This window comes from Colossoma macropomum, unplaced genomic scaffold (genome assembly GCF_904425465.1).
Source record: "Colossoma macropomum unplaced genomic scaffold, Colossoma_macropomum, whole genome shotgun sequence".
Classification (NCBI taxonomy): domain Eukaryota; kingdom Metazoa; phylum Chordata; class Actinopteri; order Characiformes; family Serrasalmidae; genus Colossoma; species Colossoma macropomum.
The window spans coordinates 1,064,734-1,089,755 of record NW_023495818.1 but is presented as its reverse complement, the minus strand read 5'-3'; the positions used below and the strand labels follow the sequence as shown (position 1 = coordinate 1,089,755).

At 39.3% G+C, this 25,022-nt stretch overlaps 1 protein-coding gene across 1 annotated transcript in view; it reads left to right on the top strand.

Annotated features, from left to right (window-relative positions):
* The first annotated feature begins 9,041 nt into the window (after positions 1 to 9,041).
* LOC118803062 (pseudouridine 5'-phosphatase) overlaps positions 9,042 to 25,022 on the top strand; it is a 31,668-nt gene continuing 15,687 nt past the window's right edge. The window contains exons 1-3 of the mRNA XM_036563568.1: positions 9,042 to 9,215; positions 10,310 to 10,528; positions 13,006 to 13,235. Coding sequence (XP_036419461.1) covers positions 9,161 to 9,215; positions 10,310 to 10,528; positions 13,006 to 13,235 — 504 coding nt within the window. The 5' untranslated portion in view covers positions 9,042 to 9,160. The remainder of the gene's footprint in view (positions 9,216 to 10,309; positions 10,529 to 13,005; positions 13,236 to 25,022) is intronic.

Below are 25,022 nucleotides of genomic sequence, written 5' to 3'. Positions count from 1 at the left end.
GCCCATGGCTTGCTAAGGGGTCAATGAGAACGCTCAGATCAGAGTTCATGTGATTTTTGTCACTGCACATGCACCACCATTCAGTGTTAACATGGCAGCAGCACTTAACCCAAAAATCAGCCCAGTTTGGTGGGAAAACACCCAAATGTACAGAAATTGCAACATCCTTTAATGCATGTTACAGTGGCAACATAAGACAATCAAAACACATTTAAAACTTAGAAGCATAATGAAATACTGACATAGTAAAAATCAAAATCAAACAGCTCCAAATGACAAAGCTTCAAATAAGTTGAAGTATTTCTTTCACCACTGTGAGGAAAAACAGCTAAACATGTTTCAGATCAGCATGAAAGCTCACCCAGCATCTTTCAAAGAAACATCCTTCAACCTGCGAGTTCTCAGGGTCGTTGTTAAAAAGGCGCAGAAACCACGACACGCGGCCGAGGACGAAACCCGAGATGGAGATGCTGGGGGCTAAAGAAGCTGTAGAGTGAGCACTCCAGAAATAGTACTTGTGCTCTCCATGTCAAAATACTCCAAACTGATAGACAGCATTTGTGCTGCATATGTCAAAACACACAAATCACATCTTTCTCTCACTGACTGAAAAATCAGCACGTTCACGCCGCTGGCACATACAGGCGAAGGTTGGAAAGAGATTAGCCGACAGAAGCAATGTAACTGTAAGGTATGACTTTTCAGTGTGCACACAAAGCCTAGTTCTGGATGAGGGATTTCTACGACACATTCACCTTTAAAAGAGCAGCTAGAGCAGGATTAGGTGAGGCAGTGTCTGGAAAACCACCCTAAGATTCAGACATTTTAGATACAGCAATGTTTGATTGGATCATGCGAACGGTTTCAACCAAGCTCAGACCATTTTATTTCTCTTTTTTAATAACATGTTCTAAAGTAGGAAACTCAGCGCTCACAAGGATATTTTGGTATCCATCAGCATCCCCACTGAAAAAAATAGAATGGACCAGCATGCCTTCAATGATGGTCTAAGTTGGTTTATGCTGGTGATGTTTTAGCTGCTCACCCAACATGGCCATGCTGGTTGACCAGCATACCAGCATTCAACGCACAACATGTGCTAGTTTTGCTAGTGACCAAGCATGCTGGTCTATGCTGGTTTTTCTAGCAGGGATGTGTCACTGAGTTATTGTATTGCTAGCATCTTGGCTAGCATGTTGGGTTAATTCTGAAAACAAGTGATTTTTTTTACAGTTATATTTATTATTTTCTAATTTTCTTTTCAAGCAAACATAAATTGCTGAAAACAATATTTAAGAATTTTGCTAACCTATCATGTGAAGTAGTGCTGCATTTCTTTGAGACCATCCGAGCTAACTATAGTGCTGTAATTAAGCTAGTCATGTAGCATGTCATGTTTGTACAGAGTTTGACTTTACAGCTCTGGATATGAGCTAACAACAGCAATTAGTTTCTCCTCCAACTCCTCCAAGCCCACAGCGAGAACAGAGGTGGCAGTAAATCAGTCAGAATTATTAGGCTAAGAGAGGTGAAAAGGTTCTACTGAGGAATGTGCAATTTGGTCCTGATCATCTGGAGGGTGGAGCTGTTTTTATGTCATTGCTGAAGCCAAAAAGGGTTGGGATTAAACTATGTGGAAGAACACACTCACAGTTCAATGGCACAGCTATGAACATGTTAGCTAAACTTTATCTAAGTTACTATATTTGCTAACAGGGATTTTATGTCTAACATAGAAAATTATAAAACAGTGTTGAACTGAGTTTTCTAAGCTTCAATGTTAGCTTTAGCTTTAGTATTAGCATTAGCGTCCAGTGGCTAAACAACCCATCAATTTAAACAGTTTGCCTGGAGTTTTTGTTTTGTTTAAATTGGGCCACATTCTTGTTTTGTCAGTTCTCAAACATGCATGTCTGTACTGAACATCTTGTGAAGCGATTTGAACACCCAAAAAAACCTTAAAACTGCATAGAAAACAAGCTAAAATGATTGAAGTTCCAAAAACACTCACATTTGAACACTGTAACCATATTACAGCAATAAAACCAACATGACATCAATAATAAACTGCTGGGTACGTTAATTGCTGATGTCTTTCATTTGAAAATTCCTAGATAGTAAACCCCTAAACATTCCAGGCTTATTACATACTAAAACTTATCCTTCAGTAACTACAGGGTCTTCAGTGCAAACTAATGGAGCTTTTCTTAGTTTATAGAAGTGTGTATTAAAACAGGCCCGTGGCTTGGTATGGGGTTAAACTGATACTAAACGGTACCGTTGGTCCTTTGTGTTTTTCATTGTTGGTAAGAATAACAAAAAAACTTTATTTATTTAAACTCTGGGTGAAGCATTATCTGCCTGGACAAAGAAACTGAAAGTAATTTCAACAAAATAATAAAGGGCATTGTAATTATATGATAAGTTTGTGCACCTTACTCCCATTACTCACAGAAGTTTGCTTTTGTTGCACAAACTTATCAATATTTTTAGAGGTTTTTGCGTATTTAAATGTGTATGCTAAACAGGACGTGTTCCCAAGGCAAAAAAAATAAAAAAATAAATAAAAAACTTTATTGCAAGCGATGAAAGAAGCCTAACTATTGCTCAGGCACATTTTCTTTTAATTTGCTTGCAGGTCAATGCCATTTACAATAATTGCAAAAGACTGTACTGTCTGTAATGCCAAGTCTTGCCTGTGAGATTGGGAAGGATGCTAATGGACATGACACTGGCTTCCTCTCAACAAGAATGAATAAAATGCATGTCTATTAAAGTACTGATAACTGATTGGATGTGGGAAGAAGTTAGGCCTATTCAAAATTCGGCTACATTAGTAAGCAGTGCAATTCATTCTTTTATTCTTTTTAAACACCCATCAAAATTAGAACAAGCTAGCCTAAATTTTGTTCACTGCCAAAACACTTTTTCCCCACCCAATGCAAAAAAAATCTGGCCAGTTTGCAAATGGTAAGTTGGCATGCCTGACTGAAGCCCCACCCCGACTGACTTTTACTGCCCAAAGCATGGTTATGTCAGTCCGTCAAAAAGTCAGCTCTGTCTACCTTTTTCAAACGACACCTCAGCATAATTTTCATATCCTGCGATGCGCTGGTGTCTGTTCTCCATCAACTCCTCATTCTTAATGAAATCAAAGGTAAAAGGCACATTTCTGACAGATACTGAAATGTCTTTGTAACACAGCCTGAAATGTCCTCATGAGTGAAGTGGTGGCTGTATTTGTTTACTTAACATAATGCAGTTTAACACATATTATCACTATTCTAAGCCTCCAGTGTGTGTTTTTTTTTCTTCCAGTAAATTAACTGTGACCTTAAAAACCCACCAATCAGGTTTGAGCTCCCTAAGCTCCACTTCCTTCACTGTTATCAGCTGTAATTTATGGAGTGAATAAATCACAGTTTTCTGCTTTTGACAGGTTCACATGTGATGGCATTACTCTCTCTCTCTCTCTCTCTCTCTCTCTCTCACTCTCTCTCTCTCCCACATACACACAACACACCTGCGTCGTTTCCTAACTCCCTCAGGTGAGGACACATTACTCTTTTCATTGAGCTACATTAATTTCACGTCTATATTTAGCTGCCATTCTTGATGCTTCCACACAATTATTCATTTGATAACCCTTTGCTGCCTGGAGCCAATTTAAAAGCCCCCTTTTTAAACTGGCTCATCTAATCTAATCAAAGCCATCAAATGGGGGTTTTTAATGGATTGAGTGAATGTATCAGTACACTGTGTACACAAATAAAGGGTGTTATAAAAGCCATTAGTAATGTTTAATGTGTTTTTTTTGTGAGTGTGCGTGTCCGAAATGCAGAAGGGTACATACAAACATCCACGTCAAGTGTGAAGGTGAATTCATTTGTGCTTAGCAATGTTTACGGCTCACGCCCAAAGCTATTTTTCCACAAATATGACAGTTTACACATGTGATGTGATGGTGCACTGATTTTTCAAAAAATACAGTAAATATTTATTTATTTACAGTGGAGTGATAGCTGTATAATACACTCTTTAAAATAAAGGTGCAAAAATGGTGCCCTTAAAAAAAAGGTTAAAGGATCTACACAGAATGTAAAGGTTCTACTAAGATGTGAAGGTTCATTAAACCTTTAAGAATTTCTTTACTCATAAATCTCTTTTTTCATATGGTTCTTTAGGGAACTGAATGTGGTTCGTCTGTGGCAAAAAAAGAACACTTTTGTATCACATTTATTTTATGGAAAAGACGAGAACCTGCTGCATCTACTGGCTGCTTTCAGAACTTTTTGAATCACCATTTATTCACCGTAGGCCGATTAAACATCACTTAAAACTGTAACTTTTATGAAACCATAATTTTGCAGCTAATAATATGATATAATATCCGCAGTGAGCTACGTAACTTTGAAGCTCAAAATCTTATTGTACCTCTTTGCAGGTGTCCTCGTCAGGAACACTGCCATGGTGCCTAATATGATTGAATATGATGGCAATATATCACCTACAACTCCAAGAAGAATTCCACATGTAAAAAAGTTGATCAGAGTGATTTGATGATAAACACTCTTTCTAGAGAAACTTATGGACTCTTTGGATTTTCTTTGCAGTGGTGGTGATAGGAACCACCACTGCTAGGGACACAAATATAACCATTTTATATATTATCCAAAACCAACAGTGAACCTACACGTCTTCTAAGTTTTCATATGTACCTTTTTTTTTAAACTTCCTGTTTTCCAGCTTTCAAAATCAGGTAGAGCTACTATAATAGTTGTTAAACCTTCTGTCTTTTACAACACTCACAGCTGAAGCCAACGACAATTTAGCTAATTCTTCACTTTTCAAGATCATACGTAAATGGCTGACTGCACAGAACAGTGCTGTATATAACTTTATATTGGCCAATAACATAAGCAAACTAGCAAGCCAGGTAGCTAATTGGCTCCAATAGACATCTTAGTGTGACATAAAATAACCGAAAAGATCATTTAATTGTTAATCGTTGTCATTGTAACAGCTCCAGCTGTCTCTTGAGCAGGCGGGAAATGAACTAGAACATCAAGTTCAGTTGGTTCATGCTAGGGTCAGTTTTTGTTTTTGAATGTGCGGTGGGAAGACACCCTTATAAAGCAAATGCTTGCAGTGAAATGTGTGGTGCAAATTCATGATTACATGACAAAAATTTACCACATGGAGTCATGAAGTTATATTGACCTAGGAAGTTCAATTTAAAGAAAGCCTTTTGCTTTTTCACTATCTTGGTTCAATGACTCTCAGGATAATACAAAGTTCTGTTGTGCCAGTGCAGCACTACCTGCATTATCCACCTGGAAATAAGCTCTTTGCTGTTGTGACGTAACACTGACATAACGCTGATTTGGCCTATAGCAGTATGCCATACAGCAGTTTGAGGCAACTGTTCCTTTAATTGAATCTGGCTTGGGTAACAGAGAGACTCTCCAGCAGGCTAGGCATAATCTGAATCTACAGAACCGACCTGGACACATCTGCCTAAGCTACTTTTAACAGCAAACAATGAAAATGTAAAAAAAAAATGGCTTAACATTCCCATGTTCTCCAAGCACACTTCCAGCCAATTGCCTACCCCATAGGCAGGCAGCCTGGTGGAAATCAGCCAAACCGGAGCCGTGTCCGAGCCTCTGTGTCTCTGCCTCACCCAATTAGATCCGGAATCCATAGCCTCATTAGCTGCTCCATGTCGGAAGATCCACCACCCCCATCCCTCCTACCCCGCCATTCCCCAGACACTGCCCCCCCCTTCCTTTTAACGAGACACACTCCGTTTACATTGAGCTCCCAATTACCCGGCCAAAGTGCCATAGAGGAGCGAAGCCGGGCCTGACGGCTCTGCGGCGGAGCTGCAAACACCTGGCCCTGTGTGGGCTGCGATGCATCCTGGGGGATGCTGGGGAGGCGCAATCAGAGCATCTGCTGACCGACTTTCGGTGTCAGAGCTGAAAACAGACCCACATCATCAGCTTCTTTCTCTGGCGAGAGTGAATCAGCCACATTTAGATCCAGTTTCTTCAATAAAATTGGACAACTAGTGTTTGTTGATGTGCTGCATCTGAAGCTACATAAGCATAACAGCTTCAGAGTAGCTGATGATGATTTAAAAGATGATGGAAAATGATTACTGTCAAATGTACACAAGTTCCTGTGCAGAAATGTAGACTATTAGCCAAGTATTGCTGCTTAAGAGGTTTCTGACGCTGTATGACACATTCTTTTCAAGCCTGAAGTTTGTCTGCACTTTTGTCCAATTTTATAAATAGCAGCCTACAGTCTATTTGAGATTGCTTAACAGCTTGACACAGTTTCAGAAAAGCGTTTGATGATTTAGGCATGCAGTTTGCATGATGGTAATTGGTAGTGTCTAAGCTTATACCTCTGAAGCTGTGCTGTCATTTTGTTGTTCATGACATGTCAGTATAAGGGATTCCAGTTCTAAGCATGGCTACATACAATTTCCCCCTGGATATCACTGGATCCTCCGAATTGTGTAAAGTAGATGAAAAAAGAGTAATGCTATATGCAAGGTTACACTGCTGCACATTGAACTGACATCAAAAAACAACCCAAGAAAAACCAGCAAGCTTTGCCAAATGTGGTAGTTATGTTGCTTTAGCAGTAATAGCCTACACTTTGAGGAGCTAGTGCTGTTATTAGGCATACCATGGCAATGCCCTAGCAACACCTTAGAAACTGCCTGAGACATCATAGCAATGGTGTAGCAAAACCTTAGCAACCACCTGGGATACTACAGCAAGGGCCTAGTAACTCCTCAGCAACTGCATGGGATAACATGGAAATGGCCTAGCAACACCTAAGCAACCACCTGGGATCACATGGCCTAGTAGCACCTTAACAATCCCCCAGATACCATAGCAACTGCCTAGCAAACCCTTAAAAACCACCTGGGTTTTCATGGCAATAGCCTAGGATCACCTTAACAGCCACCTGTTATACCATGGCAATCGGCCAGGAACACATTAGCAACCACCTGGAATTCCATAGCAATAGCCTAGCAACATCGTAGCAACCACCTGGGATACTATAGCAAGGGCCTAGTAACATCTCAGCAACCACATGGGATTACATAGAAATGGCCTAGCAATATCTTAGCAACCATGTGGGATATCGTAGCAATGGCCTAGTAGCACATTGACGTGCGCCAAACATGTCTTGGCTGATCAACTACATTTGGGTTAAGAGAAAAATTAGATTTTTCATCTGAATATTCCTGAGTATTATGCACTGCACGATGCTGAATCCTACTCATTTCAGCTATGTGCTACGTCTATTTGTGTAATTAAAAATCTATTGCAAGAGTGCAGTAGCTCGCCATTACATTATTTTTATATGCTGTAGTATTATATAATTATTACTGCCCCCAGATGTATTATTTTTGGTAAGAAATAAATAATGACTGTCTTTTCCTGTCTTCAGAAAATCTAACTTCACAGTAATCTTGTTACACATGCTTGTAATGTAACACATGAGACTTATTTGCCTCAGTTAAGGTCAATGTATACTATGCAAAAACGGCATCCATGGGAGAGTTGCAAGGCGCAAACCACTGTTGAATAAAGAGCACAAAGGCTTGTTTCGCATTTGCCAAAAAACATCTAGATGACCCCCAAGACTTTTTGATAATATTCTGTGGACAAAGGTGTCAAAGGTGAAACTTTTTGGAAGACATTGGTCCCGTTACATCTGGCCTACAGCTAACACCACATTCCACCATAGGAATATCATACCAACAGTAAAACATGGTGGTGGTAGAGTGATGGTCTGGGGCTGCTTTGCTTCTGCAGGACCTGGATGACTTGTCATAATTGATGGAACCATGAATTCTGCTCTCTATCTGAAAATCCTGAAGGTGAATGTTCACCCCTTGTGACTTAAGATCGTGACCTAAAGCTCAAGTGCAGTTGGGTTATGCAGCATGATTATTTCAACATGACAACGCTAAACCACATCTGCTTTCGAAAACTGGATGAGTTTATGTCTTTAGTGCCCAAATGACTAGTTGTTAAAAGGAAAATTGATGTGACACAATGGTAAACATGCTCCTGTTTCAACTTTGTGCTGTAGGCATCAAATGTGGAATAAGTAGTATATTTTAAAAAGCCCACAAGGTAAAACATCAAATATTGTGTTTTGGTGCTGTTTTCAAATTAACACAGGTCAAACTGAATTTCCTAATCACTGCTTTCTGTTTTTATAAGCATTTCACAAAATGTTGATCTCTGTTTATGTTTTGTTCTATTCCTAAATTAGCAAACAAGAAACTATGAAAATTCTTATTTTTGAATTTTTATTTCAGTGATTTTTGTTTATGTTGTGCATGAAAAACAGCACGTGACTGCAGTGAGATGTTGAAGTATTATTTAATGTAAAAAAAACAAAAAACAAATTTAATGCCTGTTCAGTATAAATAGTAAAAATGCACTAAATATAGTCTGACCTATGTTAAAACTATTTTACAGACATAAATATTATTTTATTTTAATAATTAAATGTGTCCCAATATTTTTGTCAGCGGTGTTACAGAAACACAAATGTTATTGAAAGTGAAAAAAAAATTATAAAAAAAATAATAAAAAAACTGGAAACACTTTTAAAATGCCTCTTGTCTGGATATCTTAAAGGAAATAAGACTAACTCCGCGGTTAGTAAAATCTGTATTTATATTTCTGATAGATTTGGCTAGTAAATGGTCATTTGGTCAATTTGGTCAGTAAAATACTGACAGCATCATGAGCCCGCAACGGTACAATGAACATGTGCTGCTGCGTGAGAAAACTCCATTTCCCATGAAGCACTGCGGAAATTGTTGGACAATAATAATCTACTCGGAGGTCACAGTTTGTGTAAAACAAGTACCACGATGAGAACAGTTAAAATCGTTGTGTATCTCTGTGTTAGATTTTTTGCATTTATAAAGTATAAGGAGTAACACATCGACCACAAAAGCCCATCTTAGATCATAACGGAGAAGGTTTCACGTTGAATTTTGATTGTCCACCATATCCTCAGTCTGAAGTCCTGCCGGTTTCTTTTCTCTCAGACTAACGGAAAGAGCAGAAAGTCGCGAGTTGAACTTAAAGAAGTGCCTTCTGGTGACAATATGACCTACAAACCAGTCACTCATGTGATTTTCGACATGGACGGGTTGTTGTTAGGTGGGTGAGGAGCTTCAGTTTTTGCTCTTACACTATGGTTTGTGTTTTGCTGGCTAGGTTAGTTAGCTAGTTAGCTGCACATCTGCTCTTCACCTTATTCCGATTCATTTGAGTCCAGGTGTCGAACATCTTACTGTCAGTCGTTCTTATAGACCAAACAGAGCCGTTTTTAAAAGTATGGTTCTTTTACATTGTCCTAGTCTCAAACGGCACCCTACTCCCCGTGTAGTGCACTGTGTAGGGCATGAAATACCGACCCAAAGTGCGTTATGTCTAATAGAAAGCCATTTGACGTTGAACCGTAAGCTGCACAACTGACTGCTTAAAGGGGAGTTCCACCGATTTTTCCAAATTTCTCCATAAATCATTTGTTAAGCTATAAACAAAGCCATTCCGAGTGGTTTGATGTGAAATGCTCCATTCTCCAAGAAACTTGCTGAGTCAGAATTGTTCACAGTGGTGGTGGTAGGAACCAGACGTCTCCAGAGTTTAGCCTAGCTTTCTCCCTCACAGAAAGTTATTACATTACTTGGAATGACTCCCTGATGCCAAATACATTGTTCTGTGATAGATTTGAGATAAACATGTGGGCTACAAGGTACTTTTTAAAATCCATGAATGCTGGAGAGATACATGTAAGGTGTTATAAGGCAAAGTGGTCCTCAAAGAAAACCTTTTTTGTGAAGGTTCACTGGTGGATTTAGTTAGTAAACAAAACGTCTACAGTTGTGTTGTAGACATTGTGACTTCTGCTGTCTATCATTACTACTGTAAAGGAATCTGATTCAGTATGTTTCTCTACAGTGGACCATTTCATATCAAGCTACTCTGGATAACTTTGTTTACATCTCAGTTATGCATAAATTTTGAAATATTGGTGGAATTCCCCTTTAACAATTCCTGCACTGCTTAGGTGCAGAAGCTATAGTTTCATGACTTAACATAGCACACTACATAAGGGACATTTTTAACACTGCCTAACGTAGGGAGCTCTCTCCGTTCATCTTTCATTTGACATTTGCTGGACAGATGCTCACTGTAGCTTGTAATCACAGCTCCTCCTCCAAACCACAATGTTTTGCTGTTTCTTTCAGATACAGAGAAGCTATACACTGTCTCCTTCCAGGAGATCTGTGACCGCTTCGGAAAGACATACACATGGGATGTAAAGTCTTCAGTGATGGGTAAGAAGGCTCTGGATGCAGCCAGGATCATCAGAGACTCGCTGGAACTCCCTATGAGCCCTGAGGAGCTGCTGGAGGAGAGCAGAAAAATACAGGAGCGCCTCTTCCCCACTGCTGCCCTAATGCCAGGTAATAACTGTGCAGGCTTGTTTGCCTCCAAGATCTGTAGAAGTGTCTTCCAGAGACATTTTATAGTCAGAATGTCTACAGCAGCCACACCAGCAACAACAATTTATAAAAGTGAACACATCAGTGGCATATTAGGGAGTATGTAGTGGGCCCAAGAAGTATTTGGACATTTGGCTTACCTAAAAATGTATTAAATTCATTGTATTGGGGAAACAGAATGTCCAACCAAGTGGCATTCATTTTAAACAAAGTTTGATTTTCTTTTGGCAAAATATTCTTTCACAGTATTCTTTCAGATCGTTACTGTTTGAGCAGTTGCTTTGCACATTTCTGCAGGTTTACATCTAACATGTCTTTGTACACTTCTGAGTTCATGATCCTATCAATAAACACAAGTACACTGACACCATTTTAAGAAAAAAACAGCCCCAGATTCTGTGCATTTTAGTGCTCTTAGTGCAGTCTGGTTGGATTCTTCACATAACGCATAAATATATGAAAATATCAAATGCTAAAATACATGAAAGCCAATTAAATTGTATGTTTCCTTTCTGGGTACGTGCTTTCGAACTGTTTAACATTTGCAATGCTCTACTTAATATTAAGATAACAAAACAGTTCAGTGAAAACGGTTTTGTAAGACATTCTTTTAGGGATAAGTAGAAGTTCTTAGAAACGATGGGTTCATTAACTTTCTTCATGCCAACTGAATTTTCACCTGCGATTGTGTTTCTATGAAATACCCTCCAAAAACTGTGATATTGCATTTTGCTTTACTACATTTCTCAAAATGTATTGATCTACACATACGTCTCTTGGCCACTGGCCCAGTGTTTTGGAAAAGCTTGCAGTTAAATGAAAGTGAAATTAGTCTGATCAGAGTAGTTGCTGAAATTATGGGAAAGGTCACAGTGGTTGTTTGGTTTGCTGCTCGTGCTTTCATAATTAGCTTTTTCTCTAACTTTGTAAAGAGGTGCCAGGTGACCCCATGAGGTTTGTGAGCATGAGCAATCATTGTGACCTTTTCCTGTGATTTGGGCATGCACCCTGAGCAGGATAATTTTACCTTTATTCATCAGACATGACTTTCTCAGCATAAGTGCTGTGGCCCTCAGTTTGTAATTAGTTAATGACTTTGTATTGCATGCATATGCAAGCGGAAGAGAGTCAAATCGTGACTCTTTAAAAGCCATCTTGACCAGAGCTCGGTATAATAAGACTTGGGTCAAGGAGCTCCCTTAATTAGTGACAGTTTCAAAAATTGGATTGTAAATTCAGTTGCATGCTATCTGTTGGGTCTCTTGGGTCAGTTGTAATGGGCTTCAAATTAACAGGCTCCATTCTATGTATGTTGGGTTTGAGTTCTCCAGCAGTAATGTTCCCGAATCACTTGATGTGAGTCTTGAGTCTTTGAGGCGTGAGTCTGAGTCTCAAATCTCCTAGGAGTGAGTCCAAGCCGTCAGTCCTTGCGCTGTGAGTCCGAGTGGAGTTTTAGTACACCAGTTGGGCATAACATTATGACCACCTCCTTGTTTCTATGCTCATTGTCCATTTTATCAGCTCCACTTACTATATAGGTGAACTTTGTAGTTCTACAATTACAGACTGTAGTCCATCTGTTTCTCCAGCAGCACTGCTGTGTCTGATCCACTCAGACCAGCGCAACACACCACCACGTCAGTGTTACTCCAGTGCTGTAAATGATCCACCACCCAAATAGTGCCTGCTCTGTGAGGGTCCATGGGGGTCCTGACCACTGAAGAACAGGGTAAAAGGGGGCTAACAAAGTATACAGAGAAACAGGTGGACTACAGTCTGTAATTGTAGAACTACAAAGTGCACCTATATAGTAAGTGGAGCTGATAAAATGGACAAAGAGCGTAGAAACAAGGAGGTGGTCATAATGTTATGCCTGATTGGTGTATGTTTCAAAGGAATGTCTTACTTAAACTTACTAAAACATTACCTAGAATAACTAAGAACTAAGGATAAATTAGCTGTTGCTAATTAAAACGCTTTTACTGCATGTGGTGCTGCATTCTGTCCTTCAGACTCACATTTTTTTTTAATAATGTAAAACTAAAAATGTTTGAGATGTTTACCTTTCCTGACTTCTGCCTTCAGGTCGTTGTCAGAAGGTTTCAAGGGAGCTTTTCCCATAACTAGCTCCAGGGCCAGAGAGAGTTCTGCCACTCTGGGTAATACACACTTTTAGGTACTGTTCCAAAAAGATGAGTTGAACTGGAATGTCAGTGAAGTACTTGCAGATCGCTCTCTAATTAAACAAAAAAGAGCATGCCAACAAGAAAAAGAAAAGAAGAAAGGTACCCATGATGCAATGCCCATAGTAAAACTGAAAGGCAAAATCACAAAAGTTTTTATTCGTTTACCACATTAAGAGTGGCGGTCCTGATTCAGTCAGTTTTGTTTGTATTCTAGTCTGAGACGCTCACATGCATCTCCATTTCTGCTCTCAGGTGTTGAGAAACTCGTAACTCATCTCCATAAACACAACATCCCCATTGCTGTGGCTACCAGCTCAGCTGGCTTGACCTTTGAGATGAAGACAAGCCGCCATAAAGACTTCTTCAGCCTCTTCAAACACATTGTCCTCGGAGATGATCCAGAAGTGAAGAATGGCAAGCCCCAGCCAGACGCCTTCCAGGTGTGCGCCAGCAGATTCGATCCTCCAGCTTCTCCAGAACAGGTATACAAGTTATTAGTACCATCAGGGAGGCCAGAGATCTATTCTATTCTATTCTATTCTATTCTATTCTATTCTATTCAGGACAGATAGACTTGTACGATATGATTACAAGTTTTGTCACTATATTAATGGTTAAGGAAGCCTGATTTGGATTGACATCTGTTTAGGAGCAAGAAACATACTTCCTGATACAGAGACGTTATAAAGGTGGAGACAGGTCATTGGATGAAATATGAAAGGGAAAGCTCATAAGACTGGTTAAAGTATGGATGGGAAAGCTTGTCAGAACAACCTCAAAAAGTGTTTTTTGTTTATTATTGGGCCAAGCGCTACAAACTGTTTTACAAGTGATTTCAAGTGTGTTTTCGAAACGATCATTTTGCCTTCAGTTTCACGTTTTTAGGTCTCTCCCCATTCACAGAGATAAGAATGTGGGGTCGTATCACAGAAACTTCTTAACTTTGAAATCTTATCTGTTTAGTCACCATGACAACTTCATTTAGGACTGAATTTAGGACAGAAGCTATTACAGAACAGCAGTTCTTAAGTTCATAATCTTATCCTAACTCCAGGTAAGAAAACTGTATTACAGAAACATCCTAACCTGACTACATTTCCTAAATACTTTCCTAACGTAAAGACAAACGCAGAGGTGTTTTAGCTTATTTTAACTGTCAGTTTCTGTCATTTTGTGCAGTGACAGGCAGTATAGTTCACTGTAACTAGCATATTGACTGTACATTTATCTACACTGAAAACGGTGCTTTGACTTAAGAGGGTTTTTTCTAACAGCTTTTTAAAAATCCCAGACACTGCACACACGATCTCCACCGTCCCGTCTTATTATCTTTTTGTGTTAATGTTGATGAAAACTAATCAGATAAAACATTACAGTGATTATGGTGAATAATGACGAGACAGAGCTGAACATGTGTCTGTTTATTAGGAGGAATAACGTTAGTGTGCTCGGCTAAAGCGTTTGGGAAATAGAAACTGAATCTGGGGAACAGCAAGTGCTCTGATAAACAGGGGGTGCTGACACAATATTCTTAACTTCATGTTTATCGCACTTTTGTTTTCTTTTGGCCTTTTTTTTTACATCAGTAAGGGTAGCTAGCTGTCTAGCTAACTAACTTGATTATTTTAATTACGTGTTTATGTTTCAGCTGTGCTCGTATGATCGGTGGGTATCAGACATGATAGTTGTTTGTTGGCTTCAATCGAGTAGGTTAAGATGTCCTAACTTGAGATAAAATGCTGAAAAATTCCTAAATTAAGGTAAGATTTGCTTCTGTAATAGAAATTTGTGAAAAATCTTATCTTGACCTGTCCGATCTTAACTTAAGATGAAAAGCTAGGAGGTTACTGTAATACAGCCCCTGGTCTTGTATGACTGGAAATGACTGCCTGGTGGCGTTTTTTATAAGGACTTTGGATGATTTTAGGCCTAGATTAACGCTTATAGTCTTTTTATTAGAATCAACTGTCATGTACTTCCAATCACTGGCCACTGTTACAGACTGTAGCCCATCTACCATGATCCACAATGTGTCAGCCAGCCCATTTGTCATTATCCTGTGACCATACTGAGATACTATTTGGTTGGTGGACCAATCTCAGCACAGACGTGATACTGTGTATGGTGCAATAATGAGTGTATCAGACACTGCAGTGTTTGCAGGGATTTTTAAACACGTCGGTGTCACTGTTAGGTTGAGAATGGCCCATCATCCAAAAAAATCCAACCGAGAGCAGCTCAGTTGTCAGAAATTGAGCTTGGATGAAGAAGCTAGGTGATGGCTAACACAGATTGTGCATCAACAGCTGCTGTCTCTGACTGTACACTAGCAAGATGGAGCTACAAGGTAGGAGTTTCTGAGAAAGTGTACACTGAGGGCCATATGTATATCAAAGACATAGCAGTGCTAATAAATTAAGTTCTTAGTCATGATTATGATACCCAGACTACGCGCTTGTATATTGTCCATATCATGGCATATTTTGCTCTGCGTGTTCTCACACTCGTACATCTGGTCCCGAGAGTTATTCTTATGCCATTTTTTCAGCATGTGTTGATCAGCTTGTGCATCTGTATAAAGGCTGTGTCTGCTGCCATTGTTAAAGGAAGTCTCTCAGCAGCATGCCTTTTGAGAGCTAAATGCAAAATTACTCTTAGTTTTAAAAGCCAGAGGAAAATCAACACAAAGCTGTCCACTGTGAGTTGCTCAAACTTTAGTAAATCGAGTAGAACATGCAGTCAGTCACACATGTAATATTGTAATGATAATGCCCACTTGTTGGCCCCTCCTTTAAATGCAAATGTATAGTCGTATGAAAACGTTTGGGTACACCCAAGTGAAAACAAGTTAACACATCAACTACAGAGAACACACTTTGGCACATTTTAATGCACAGTTACTGTTTATTTGCTGAATTTAAAATCTTGCGGGGGGGAGCCTCCAATGTGGCATGTGCAAATAATATGGCACATTTTGTATTTTATGTTTTATTTTTCCCCCCTAATATGTTAAACTCAGCAAATAAATATAAATTGTGCACAAAAAAATGCAAAAAAATGCAGTTGGCCATGTGAGTAATAGAAGTGCATTTTGCATTTTACATGGATGTAAAGTGAGCCTATAAACTGTGTGGGCCAGTTTTGTACGTAACACTCATTCAAAATGTATCTGAACTGCACCCAAAACTGGCGTAAAAGGCTTAGTAGGTCAGGCCTTGTATGTATCAGTAAGCGAGGGGTGTCCAATCCAATCCACAAAGGGCCGGTTGTGGCTGTATGTTTTCATTCAAGTCAAGCAGGAACATACCTGATACCATTTTTTAATCAGTTGGTCTTCAGATCTCCAAACCATGGATCAGGTGTCCTTCTGCTTTGTTGTTCTGCTTTGAGACCCCTGCTGTAAGTGGAGTAAATTTAACGGCCAGCTGGTATAACTGTTCATCATTGTTTGTTGTGCTTTGTAATATATTTGTTGTTATTGTCATTTTTGTTATACTTTGTAATGTGTCATTTTATATGATTGCTCATTATAGATTGCTTAAATCTAACAGAAATAGTATGTTTCTGTGTCGTAATAACTGAAATGATACATATTCCACCTCCATGTTCTGTTTCTCCTTTTGCCTGTGGATGGCAGTGGTAAAATGCTAACAGCTTTAACTCAGCCTGATGCATGGAGAGTTGATGAGAACTGCAGGAGGACCACTGCTCTGTTTCCCCTCAAAGCCACTCATTTTCCTGTTTAATTGCCTTGTATGAAACATGCGAAGAAATTCTGAAGGAAAGAGTCCCCTGCAGTCATGGGTTAACCAGATGTTTCAGCTTACAGGGCTGTGAACCATTATAAATTAAGCTAAAGAGGGAGAAGTGACAGAAAGAAATGAGGGTTGTGTTCATCTTGTCTTTATGATGATAATACTGAGGTACTACACAGAAGGGACTAGCTTTTGCTTCAGATAGGCTACATCTACTAGGACTGTAATGATACAGTGAACATTATTTGAATGAAGGATGATGACTGTGTGTGTATTTATGCAGCTACAACAAATTGGTTATCGTTGTTGTTACTGCTTACAGACTGTCTATGATTGCTCTTAATATGTCTTTATTTTTATGATAATTGTAGTTGTTGAGTGTTCTGAAAATGCTGATGATACCTGTGATAGAAAATCGCATGTCCTCATATGTCACAATAACAGTAACATATTGTCACACTGCCAACCCCTAGCAAATTATCATATTTTTGCACTGTAGTTTGTTACATCTTGAATATCTACCAGCAACACAGGCCCGGCACCATGAGGGGCAAAAAAATTGTCCTGCCCTCTCAGTTTAGGACATAACTGTTTTGAACATTTTAGTTTGCATTTACATTTACATTTATGGCATTTGGCAGACGCTCTTATCCAGAGCGACTTACAGTGTGATCATTTTTACACAGGTAGGTGAAGGCAGTGTTAGGAGTCTTGCCCAAGGACTCTTATTGGTATAGTGTAGGGTGTTTGCCCAGGTTTGCTTTTGCCATTACAAATAACTAAATTAACTCTCCCAATGATACAAAAAATACATGACATCATAATATGTGCATTGTTGGTTGGCTGAAATTTTTGAATTGACTATAAGGTACTGTCTTTTCTGCTTAAAAAACTAGGCCCCTTTCCTAAATGCTGATTCTCCAATCATAGATTGGCAACTGTAAGGCTGTGTCACCTCTAAGAAATTTTCAGAGTTTTACAATGTGCCACAACGTGAGTCGGGAATCCCCCAGATACTCAAATGGCTTTTTTCCTAAACTGGAGGCGCAGGAGGAACGATACTGGAGGCGCAGGAGGAAAGATACAGGATCTGTTTTAAACCGTGAGATAGACTACTGTGGCTAAATTGGCTAGCTAAATGTGGCTAGCCAAGAAGTACTTCATTGTTAAATTGATAGATTTAGTGTCATGCATTAAACCCATGATGTCAGCACAAAATCCAGTGAGGTAAAATTAGGAATGATGAATGGTGAGCCAATTTGCTGCCAACTGAGGTAAATCGAGAAATAATTACCAATGACTTACACACAAAATGTACACATACAGTTGTGTACAAAAGTTACATATTACATATGTTGTTAATACATATTTTGTTGATCATATTTTGTTTTGCTAAGCAACTTAATCTAGATGTTTTGCATACTTCCTTGATGAAGTCACGGGTGAGGTTTCATTTTGATGGCTCTTCAGTGCAGATCATGTTTGTCCAAACACCACTTCTAAGGTGTCAGCTAAACCTTCCTGCAGGTCTTTTGCTGTCATATGGGGGTTTTGCTTTGCCTTTCTAGCTGACATACAAGCAGTTCTGTCTGAGTTTTCTTGGTCTTCCACATCTTGCTTTGACTTCCAAAGCTCGCCTTAACTGTAATTTAATGCACTTATTGACATTTCTGAAATTGCGAGCTGGAAGTGCTTCGATATCTTTTTGCAGCTTTCATCTGTTTTGTTGGTATCAGTTAACTTCATTTTTTAGATTCTCAACCATTTGCTTGGAGGAGCCCATAGTTGTTGAGTGTTAGCACAAGGTATGAGAATTTGTCATCTTAATCTGCCTATCCAGTCCTGACGTTAATGAAGGCCTAGCAAGTTAATTAAGTTCTGAGACTGAAACTGGAGGAGTGTCCAAAGTTCAGCCAGATGTTCCCAAATTCTTGCACACAACTGTAACTCACCATTGAAAACTCCACAGTTAACATGCCAGGCTTGACAGCCTAATAGACGATGCACCTATAGCCAAACAGGCTGGGGTTAGTTTGCTATCATTGTGCTTTTGGTGTATGCTTGTGTGATAATACTGAGGCAGGCCACTGCATTAGCTCACTCTGATAGCACCCATCAGATCATGTAGCCACAGTATTGGCTAACTCGAGAGTATTCAGTCTAACAGACTGCTTTCATTCAACTTCTCCACAACTTGACATTAGGCCATGTTGTCACCGACTGTATTCTCATAGATGTGGCCCATTTAGGTTGCTGCTGCCTTGGGAATGAAATGTTTTGGTGAGTTGTCCCTGCCTGTTAAGTGACTGAAGCTTCCGGAAAGGTCTAAGAAGGAAGGCAGTCAGCCAGGTGTTAAATAGTGCGGTTAGGAGCGGCGTTTCTCCTGATGAGATATGAAAGCGGTGCAGCGAGAGAGAGAGACTCGACAGGGTATTCAGAGGAATAACGGATGACGCTGTGCCACTCGCTGGAGCCTTTACGTGATGCGAGTGCTCAAACAGAGCGAGAGCCGAGAGAGGGGAAGAGACAGAAAGACGAGAGTGGGTACGTGCAGGTGAGAGAGAGAATGAAAGAAAGAGATAGCTAAGGGAAAATGAATGAGGAGAGATGCTGAATCTCCTCATTAAATTCACTGATGTTTCGGCAACTGCTCAAACATACTGTACGTCGAGTTATTAGCATCCCAGCACTTCTGTGCTTAACTAATGTTTCAGGAGGGTCAGGAGAGGGTTGAACACATGAGAAGATTAAGTGCACTCTGGCCCTGTTCACACTTGGGCTTACCTTGCGTCCTGATCCTGTCGTAAGTGGACGGCGCTAAGTACACATTCCTCGGAGACATGTTATGAGCCTTGGTTGGAAATGCATATGACTGCATAACATTTGTAATGTGAATGATAAAGCATCCTAATGTGTCCCCCACAGCGACAAAGGACCTGCGTCATCACTGCGGCATCTGTGTAGCTTCTTTCTTTGTCTCCTCTCCTGTTTGATTATAAGTTGCATTAGCGATCCATGCGGTCTAAATGTTTGCGGCAGCCTGTGCATGTACATAAACACAGACTTGTGGGACATTTTTATTTGAGAACAAATGCAGCTGTCACTATCGATTATATTAGTAATCAGGGTAATTCGAGTTTTTTAAAAAGCCCAGATAAAACAAATGCACATAATGAAACCATTATAAATCATGCCTTTTAAACATTTCAGAATATTTGCCACCCTTTTCAGTACCTGTTTTAACAAGCCCTCATCCTCTTGCCCTCGCCACATCCCCTCAGGGGAATCCCTGGCGGCATTTTAAGGGCTGGGGGATTAAGTGAATTTGTTGACTTTAGCACTCAGAACTTGCCCAGGAAATCATTGCAACTTGACATGTTTTCCTTTTCAAGCCCCACAATAACAACAGACAAAGTTGTTTATAAGAAATAACAGTAAAAACACTTAAACTCTTAATATTCTTAAACAATAACACTTAAGTTGCTGGACTTTAGTTTGCAAATTATTCCAGCTGTTATACATAACTGCTGATACAACTGGTTAGCATACTACAGGCTACATGACTGACAACAACAAAAAGAACGGCAGTACACAAAGATGTATAGGCAGACAAAGCAGTTGTTCACAAAATGTCTGTTATTTGCATGGCTAACCACATTGACGACACACATTGCGCTTAGAGTTGAGAACATTATCCTGACTTTTCTTGTTGGAATTCCCAGGTGAGAGGTCATTTTCTTCGATTTTTCCTGGGAAATTCTGTGTTATGAGCTTCAGTCAGATAACCTTGCTAAAGCTGAGTGCGTTGTAATTGATCTGCTCTTCTGTCCTCTCCTCCCATTCTGCTGCAAGTGGCCATTTGTGTAACGTAGGTGTGGTACACATCGGAGTGGTGAGTCAAAGTTGGTGAGGACATGTTAAAAAGGTACTGAAACAGGACCTTGATTGAAAAAAAAGATAAATCACCAGGCTTTTAAAATGACTTCATTAAATTAAAAATGCAGATAAATGGGAATGTTCTAGGCCTGTCACAGTCATGAAATTTTAGCTGATACCTATCAGTCAATATATATTATCAATATATTATTATATATTATCAATATAATCATTGTATGTGTCTATTGAAGTATGAGAATAAAGCAGCAATATTGGCCATTTAGCTGTCTTGCTTTTTCACTGTCTTTACTTTGAAACTAACACTTGCACTGACATGAAATGACAACCTGCACTGTTTAGTCCAAATTGTGTTCACAGTTACTCAGAATCATATGTAGAGTCAACCAAGCTAACATTTTTCTTTCTTGAGACAGTTGAAAAATGAGCAAAAACTCAGCAAAAAATTAGCTTTAGCTGTCTAGCTAAGAAATAACCAATCATTCCCCTAAACATGTCATAGCACCCACAACTAAAGTGTTTCCAGTGAATGTCTTTTATTTACATTTATTTGTCACAACCTAACTGATTGAAAACACATCCCTTTCATATTCTGCTTATTGTAATACAACATGATTAACTAACAAAATAATTGCGGTCAGATTCTTACATAATAAATGTGATGGGCGTAGTGTGTCAGGCAGACTCTGTTACTGTAAGAGAGACTAGAAGGAGAATTTAAAACATGCATTACATTTGTGGAAACTGCCCTCAAATTACTGATGATTTATCACACATATTTTTTAAATTCAAGTAAGCAAGTTTGATCGATTAATCGTGACAGCTCCAACCAGAACCTGTTGATTCTAGAACTTACTTGGAACATTTGTGCATTTGTTTTTTTTGTTGGTTTGCTCAACATTTGTTCAAGCATTATGTGATCCCTTACGTTTAACGCTAGGCGCAAAGTGCTTGGGAATTCAGGTGAGCTGCAGCAGGTCCGGAGGAACACTCAAGAGAGAGGACTGGAAGAGAGGGAAAGTTGGTCGCATTCAGAGCTGACAGACAATGACAGAAGGGGGCCAATTGTGACAGAGAGACGGAGGGAGACGGAGAGGGGACAGGGAAGGCAGGCATGCAGGAACACTTAGCATGATTCCTGTGCTAGCTGGCTAAAGCCAGTGCCGCTCTGCTGCATTCTTATTGCTCAATGAATTCTTTATCATTATTTATCAGGGCTCGGGGAAAACTGCTGGCACTATGCAGGAAGACTTCGTTGTTCCTGCTCTCTCTCTGTTTCTCTCTCTCTCTCTCTTTCCTCCCTGCCCACACTTAGCGCTTTCTATTAGCTCATTGCTGAATTATAAAATTATAAGGCAGTTAATTAATTTGTGCTTCTTTTATTTTTGTACCAGTTGGCATATCCTCTGGGTACAGTTAAGAATAGATAACAACGGAATGCCACCCCATTCTTACCATTAATAAGCTCTTCTTTTTGCTGTGATTTGCGCTCATTTTGTGTGTTCTTTTCTTTTTTACGGTAATCTTGATTTATGTGTCAAAACGCTGACACTTTGATGTATTGCAGGTTTGACAGCAGTGGTATAAGCTATCTGCGCGCGCATGACGTGTTGATACCAGCTCTTCTTTGAGGGCTTAAAGCCCGGCATAAAGCCATTTAATTATTTATGCTCACTCCTCTGCTTTGAATTATTACCTACCTTTGAGTACAGACACAGGCGAGCTTCCTACTGAAGGTGTGAGATCAAGTGTTAAGGGTTTCCTTTCTTTTATTTTTTTTCTCTTTTTTCTTGAAGAAAACCACTATTTATGGTGCTTGAAGGACTGCTTAGTTATTTATACTAGAGACTAACACAAGGCCAGCTGAGGCTGCCTTAACCAAAATTATGACTGAAGGCTATGAATGTAGTTTATACATCCAAAAGAGGGGGGTGCATTTAGAGTAGGTAGAAAGGTTTATAAATATATGTCAAGTTGACAGTTTATTAGGTAGGTACTTACATTCTTTGGCCATTTTATCAGCAGTGTTTGTGGGATTTTTAAATACTTTAATGTCCCTAAAGTTTTAAGCATGGTCTGCTCACTGAAAATGTCTAACCAACTGAGGTCCTTTGGTCAGAGGCTGGCAACAGATGGAGAGAGGCAGCGTTCCCACAAGTCCTGGAAAACTTGCAACTAGAGACTAGTTTTACAGTCATGGAAAAACACCTGAAAAATGAGAAAATGAATAAAATATCCTTGACAATATTGACATTTATGTGATCTTTATTTATACTTATTTAAAGGGGTTTAAAGGCCTACAAACAGATCAGAGAAGTGAGGGTCATTATCTAGATCCTGCTGTCCATACATAAATGTATTTATTTAACTTTATCTAAGTAAGTCTCTTTTGCAAAGGAGAGATGGTCAAGAGGCTGGCATAATTAGATTTCACCTGTTTTGGTTTTGAACCTGGATATAAAATTGTCGTTAGACTGTTTTCTTACAGTCCTTGAACACTCTGTGGTATAAAAATGATGGGATGTTGACTAATTTAATATAACCATCCTCTTTTGTTATAAATGAATAGACAGTAGAATAAAGTAAATAGAGAGAGGCTATATAGTTTATTTCTAATATTTCAGTGAAACCTACAAAACGACTAAGAAAAATCACAAATGGATAAAGATGAGCTATAATCTCAGCTTTTGGCACCAGAAAACTGAAACTGTACTTTTCCTTTGGCCATCGGTCAATTACAGAATGTTCCAGTTTTAGGATTGTTGGTACCTTCTCAAGATTGATACCAACAGAACCTAATTGTACCCGAGAGTGTCCCTTCTGTCTTTTTGATTTAGCGAGTTCTTTACTTTTCCAGGTGAAGTCACCAAGCACTACTATATGACCAATAAGCGCTTCAGAGTGGAAACTAGAATGATATGTTGATATAACCATTGCAATTTTTAGAATTAGTACTTTGTAAAGAGTTGAGTGAGGTGTCATTAGCTCGTTAGGATGCTAACGCTATTTGCATGTACTCTAGCCTCCACAGAACAAATGTTCGTGGTCATATTTTCACGCTTTCACACAAGCTTTACTGGACTGGCCTGATTCTGTGTGATTATAGACATTTGTGAGTGTCTGAGTGCCTACAAGTGCACTAGATTATTTCATGTCAGCTGATAAGGTAAACTAACTAGCATGCAAGCAAGGTATGTAATTAGCCGGTTAGACTCTTTAGACTGGCATAAAATGACCAAAAAGGTGAATGAAATCATTAATTGTGGCTATTATGGTGGTTACAGCTGTCTTAAGCTGGGGGAAGATAAAGTAGAATCAGAATAATAAGTTCTTGTAAGGTTTAGTTCTTGTTTTAGAAAATTGTCTTTACCGTGCCAGTCGTAATTGAAGAGTTTCATTACAAAGTACTGTGCATCCGTTTATATAACAGTTTTGGATAAAACAAGTTATTGAAAAGAATGACAGCTGACCCTTGCTTGCGTGGGTTCTGTAATACGGGATCTTCAAATCATGCCTCAGATTAAAATTTCACCTTCTTAGACATTATAGGAACATATTATCCTGGACATGCTCAGTGCATGGCTTGCACACTTGAAAAAGTCCTTCCAGTTGTGTTTCGTCAGTTTCGAATTGCTTTTGTCGAACATCTGAACCAGCCAGTGTATGTGTTACATTAATATTAGTATTTGCAAAGAGTGTGGACTGGGATCTCTGGTCTCCCTTTGCTCCATACATGGAAGATGTGAAGTAGGGCTACTCGTGGAGAATACCAAGCAGCCTTTCTTTCCTGAGGCGCGGAAGCACCGCCTCACAGGTGAGTAATGAATGGACTCCTGTTCATCTGTCTCCATTCTGACCAGAAGCTAGGGAACGGACCACCTTCTTCAAAGAGAGAAGGGCATTTTTCACTCCTCAGTCGGGGCATAAAGCCCTGGAGGGAACAGATCTTTACAAAAGGTGGTTTGAGTTCAGCCGTACGGCTTGGATTAATGAGACGAAAAAGAGCAGGAGTTCACGAACATACTTGAACATAGAGGAGAGCCATGTTCTACCACTATCGCTCATAACTACGGCAAATCATAGTCCATCTTCATCTATCATGAAGACGGTTCAGTAATATGGAACAGTTCTCAGAGAGTTGGGGGTCATGTATGGAAAGTAAAAGTAGCCCGTCTCTCCTTTTTTATGGTTAATGAGTTGTGGCCTTTCTTTCAGGTGAAATCTTATCTCATGTTACCACATGTGGGAAACTGCATGAACAGCTAAAGTAACAATCGCCAGAAGAAATGAGGGGAATTTGACCCACATCCTAGACTTAAGCTGCATGACAATGGTACACACTGGACAATTTAAATGTCACAAAATGTCATCTGTGGCTTTAAAGTGCACAAAAATAAGTCACAGTTGTCTTGTAATATCTTTTTTTTTCTTCTATTTTCTGTAATCACATAAGTTGTTGTTGGGCTTATGAAACAGATAACAGACCTTCAGAGCCTTCTAAGTACAGAACATATTTCCCCTTAACATTAATGTGGGCTTAAATGATTTTGCCGGGGTTACATTAGAGTTATTACATACAAAAGAGACAGTTTAATATAGCCTGGCTTAGTAGTCTAATAA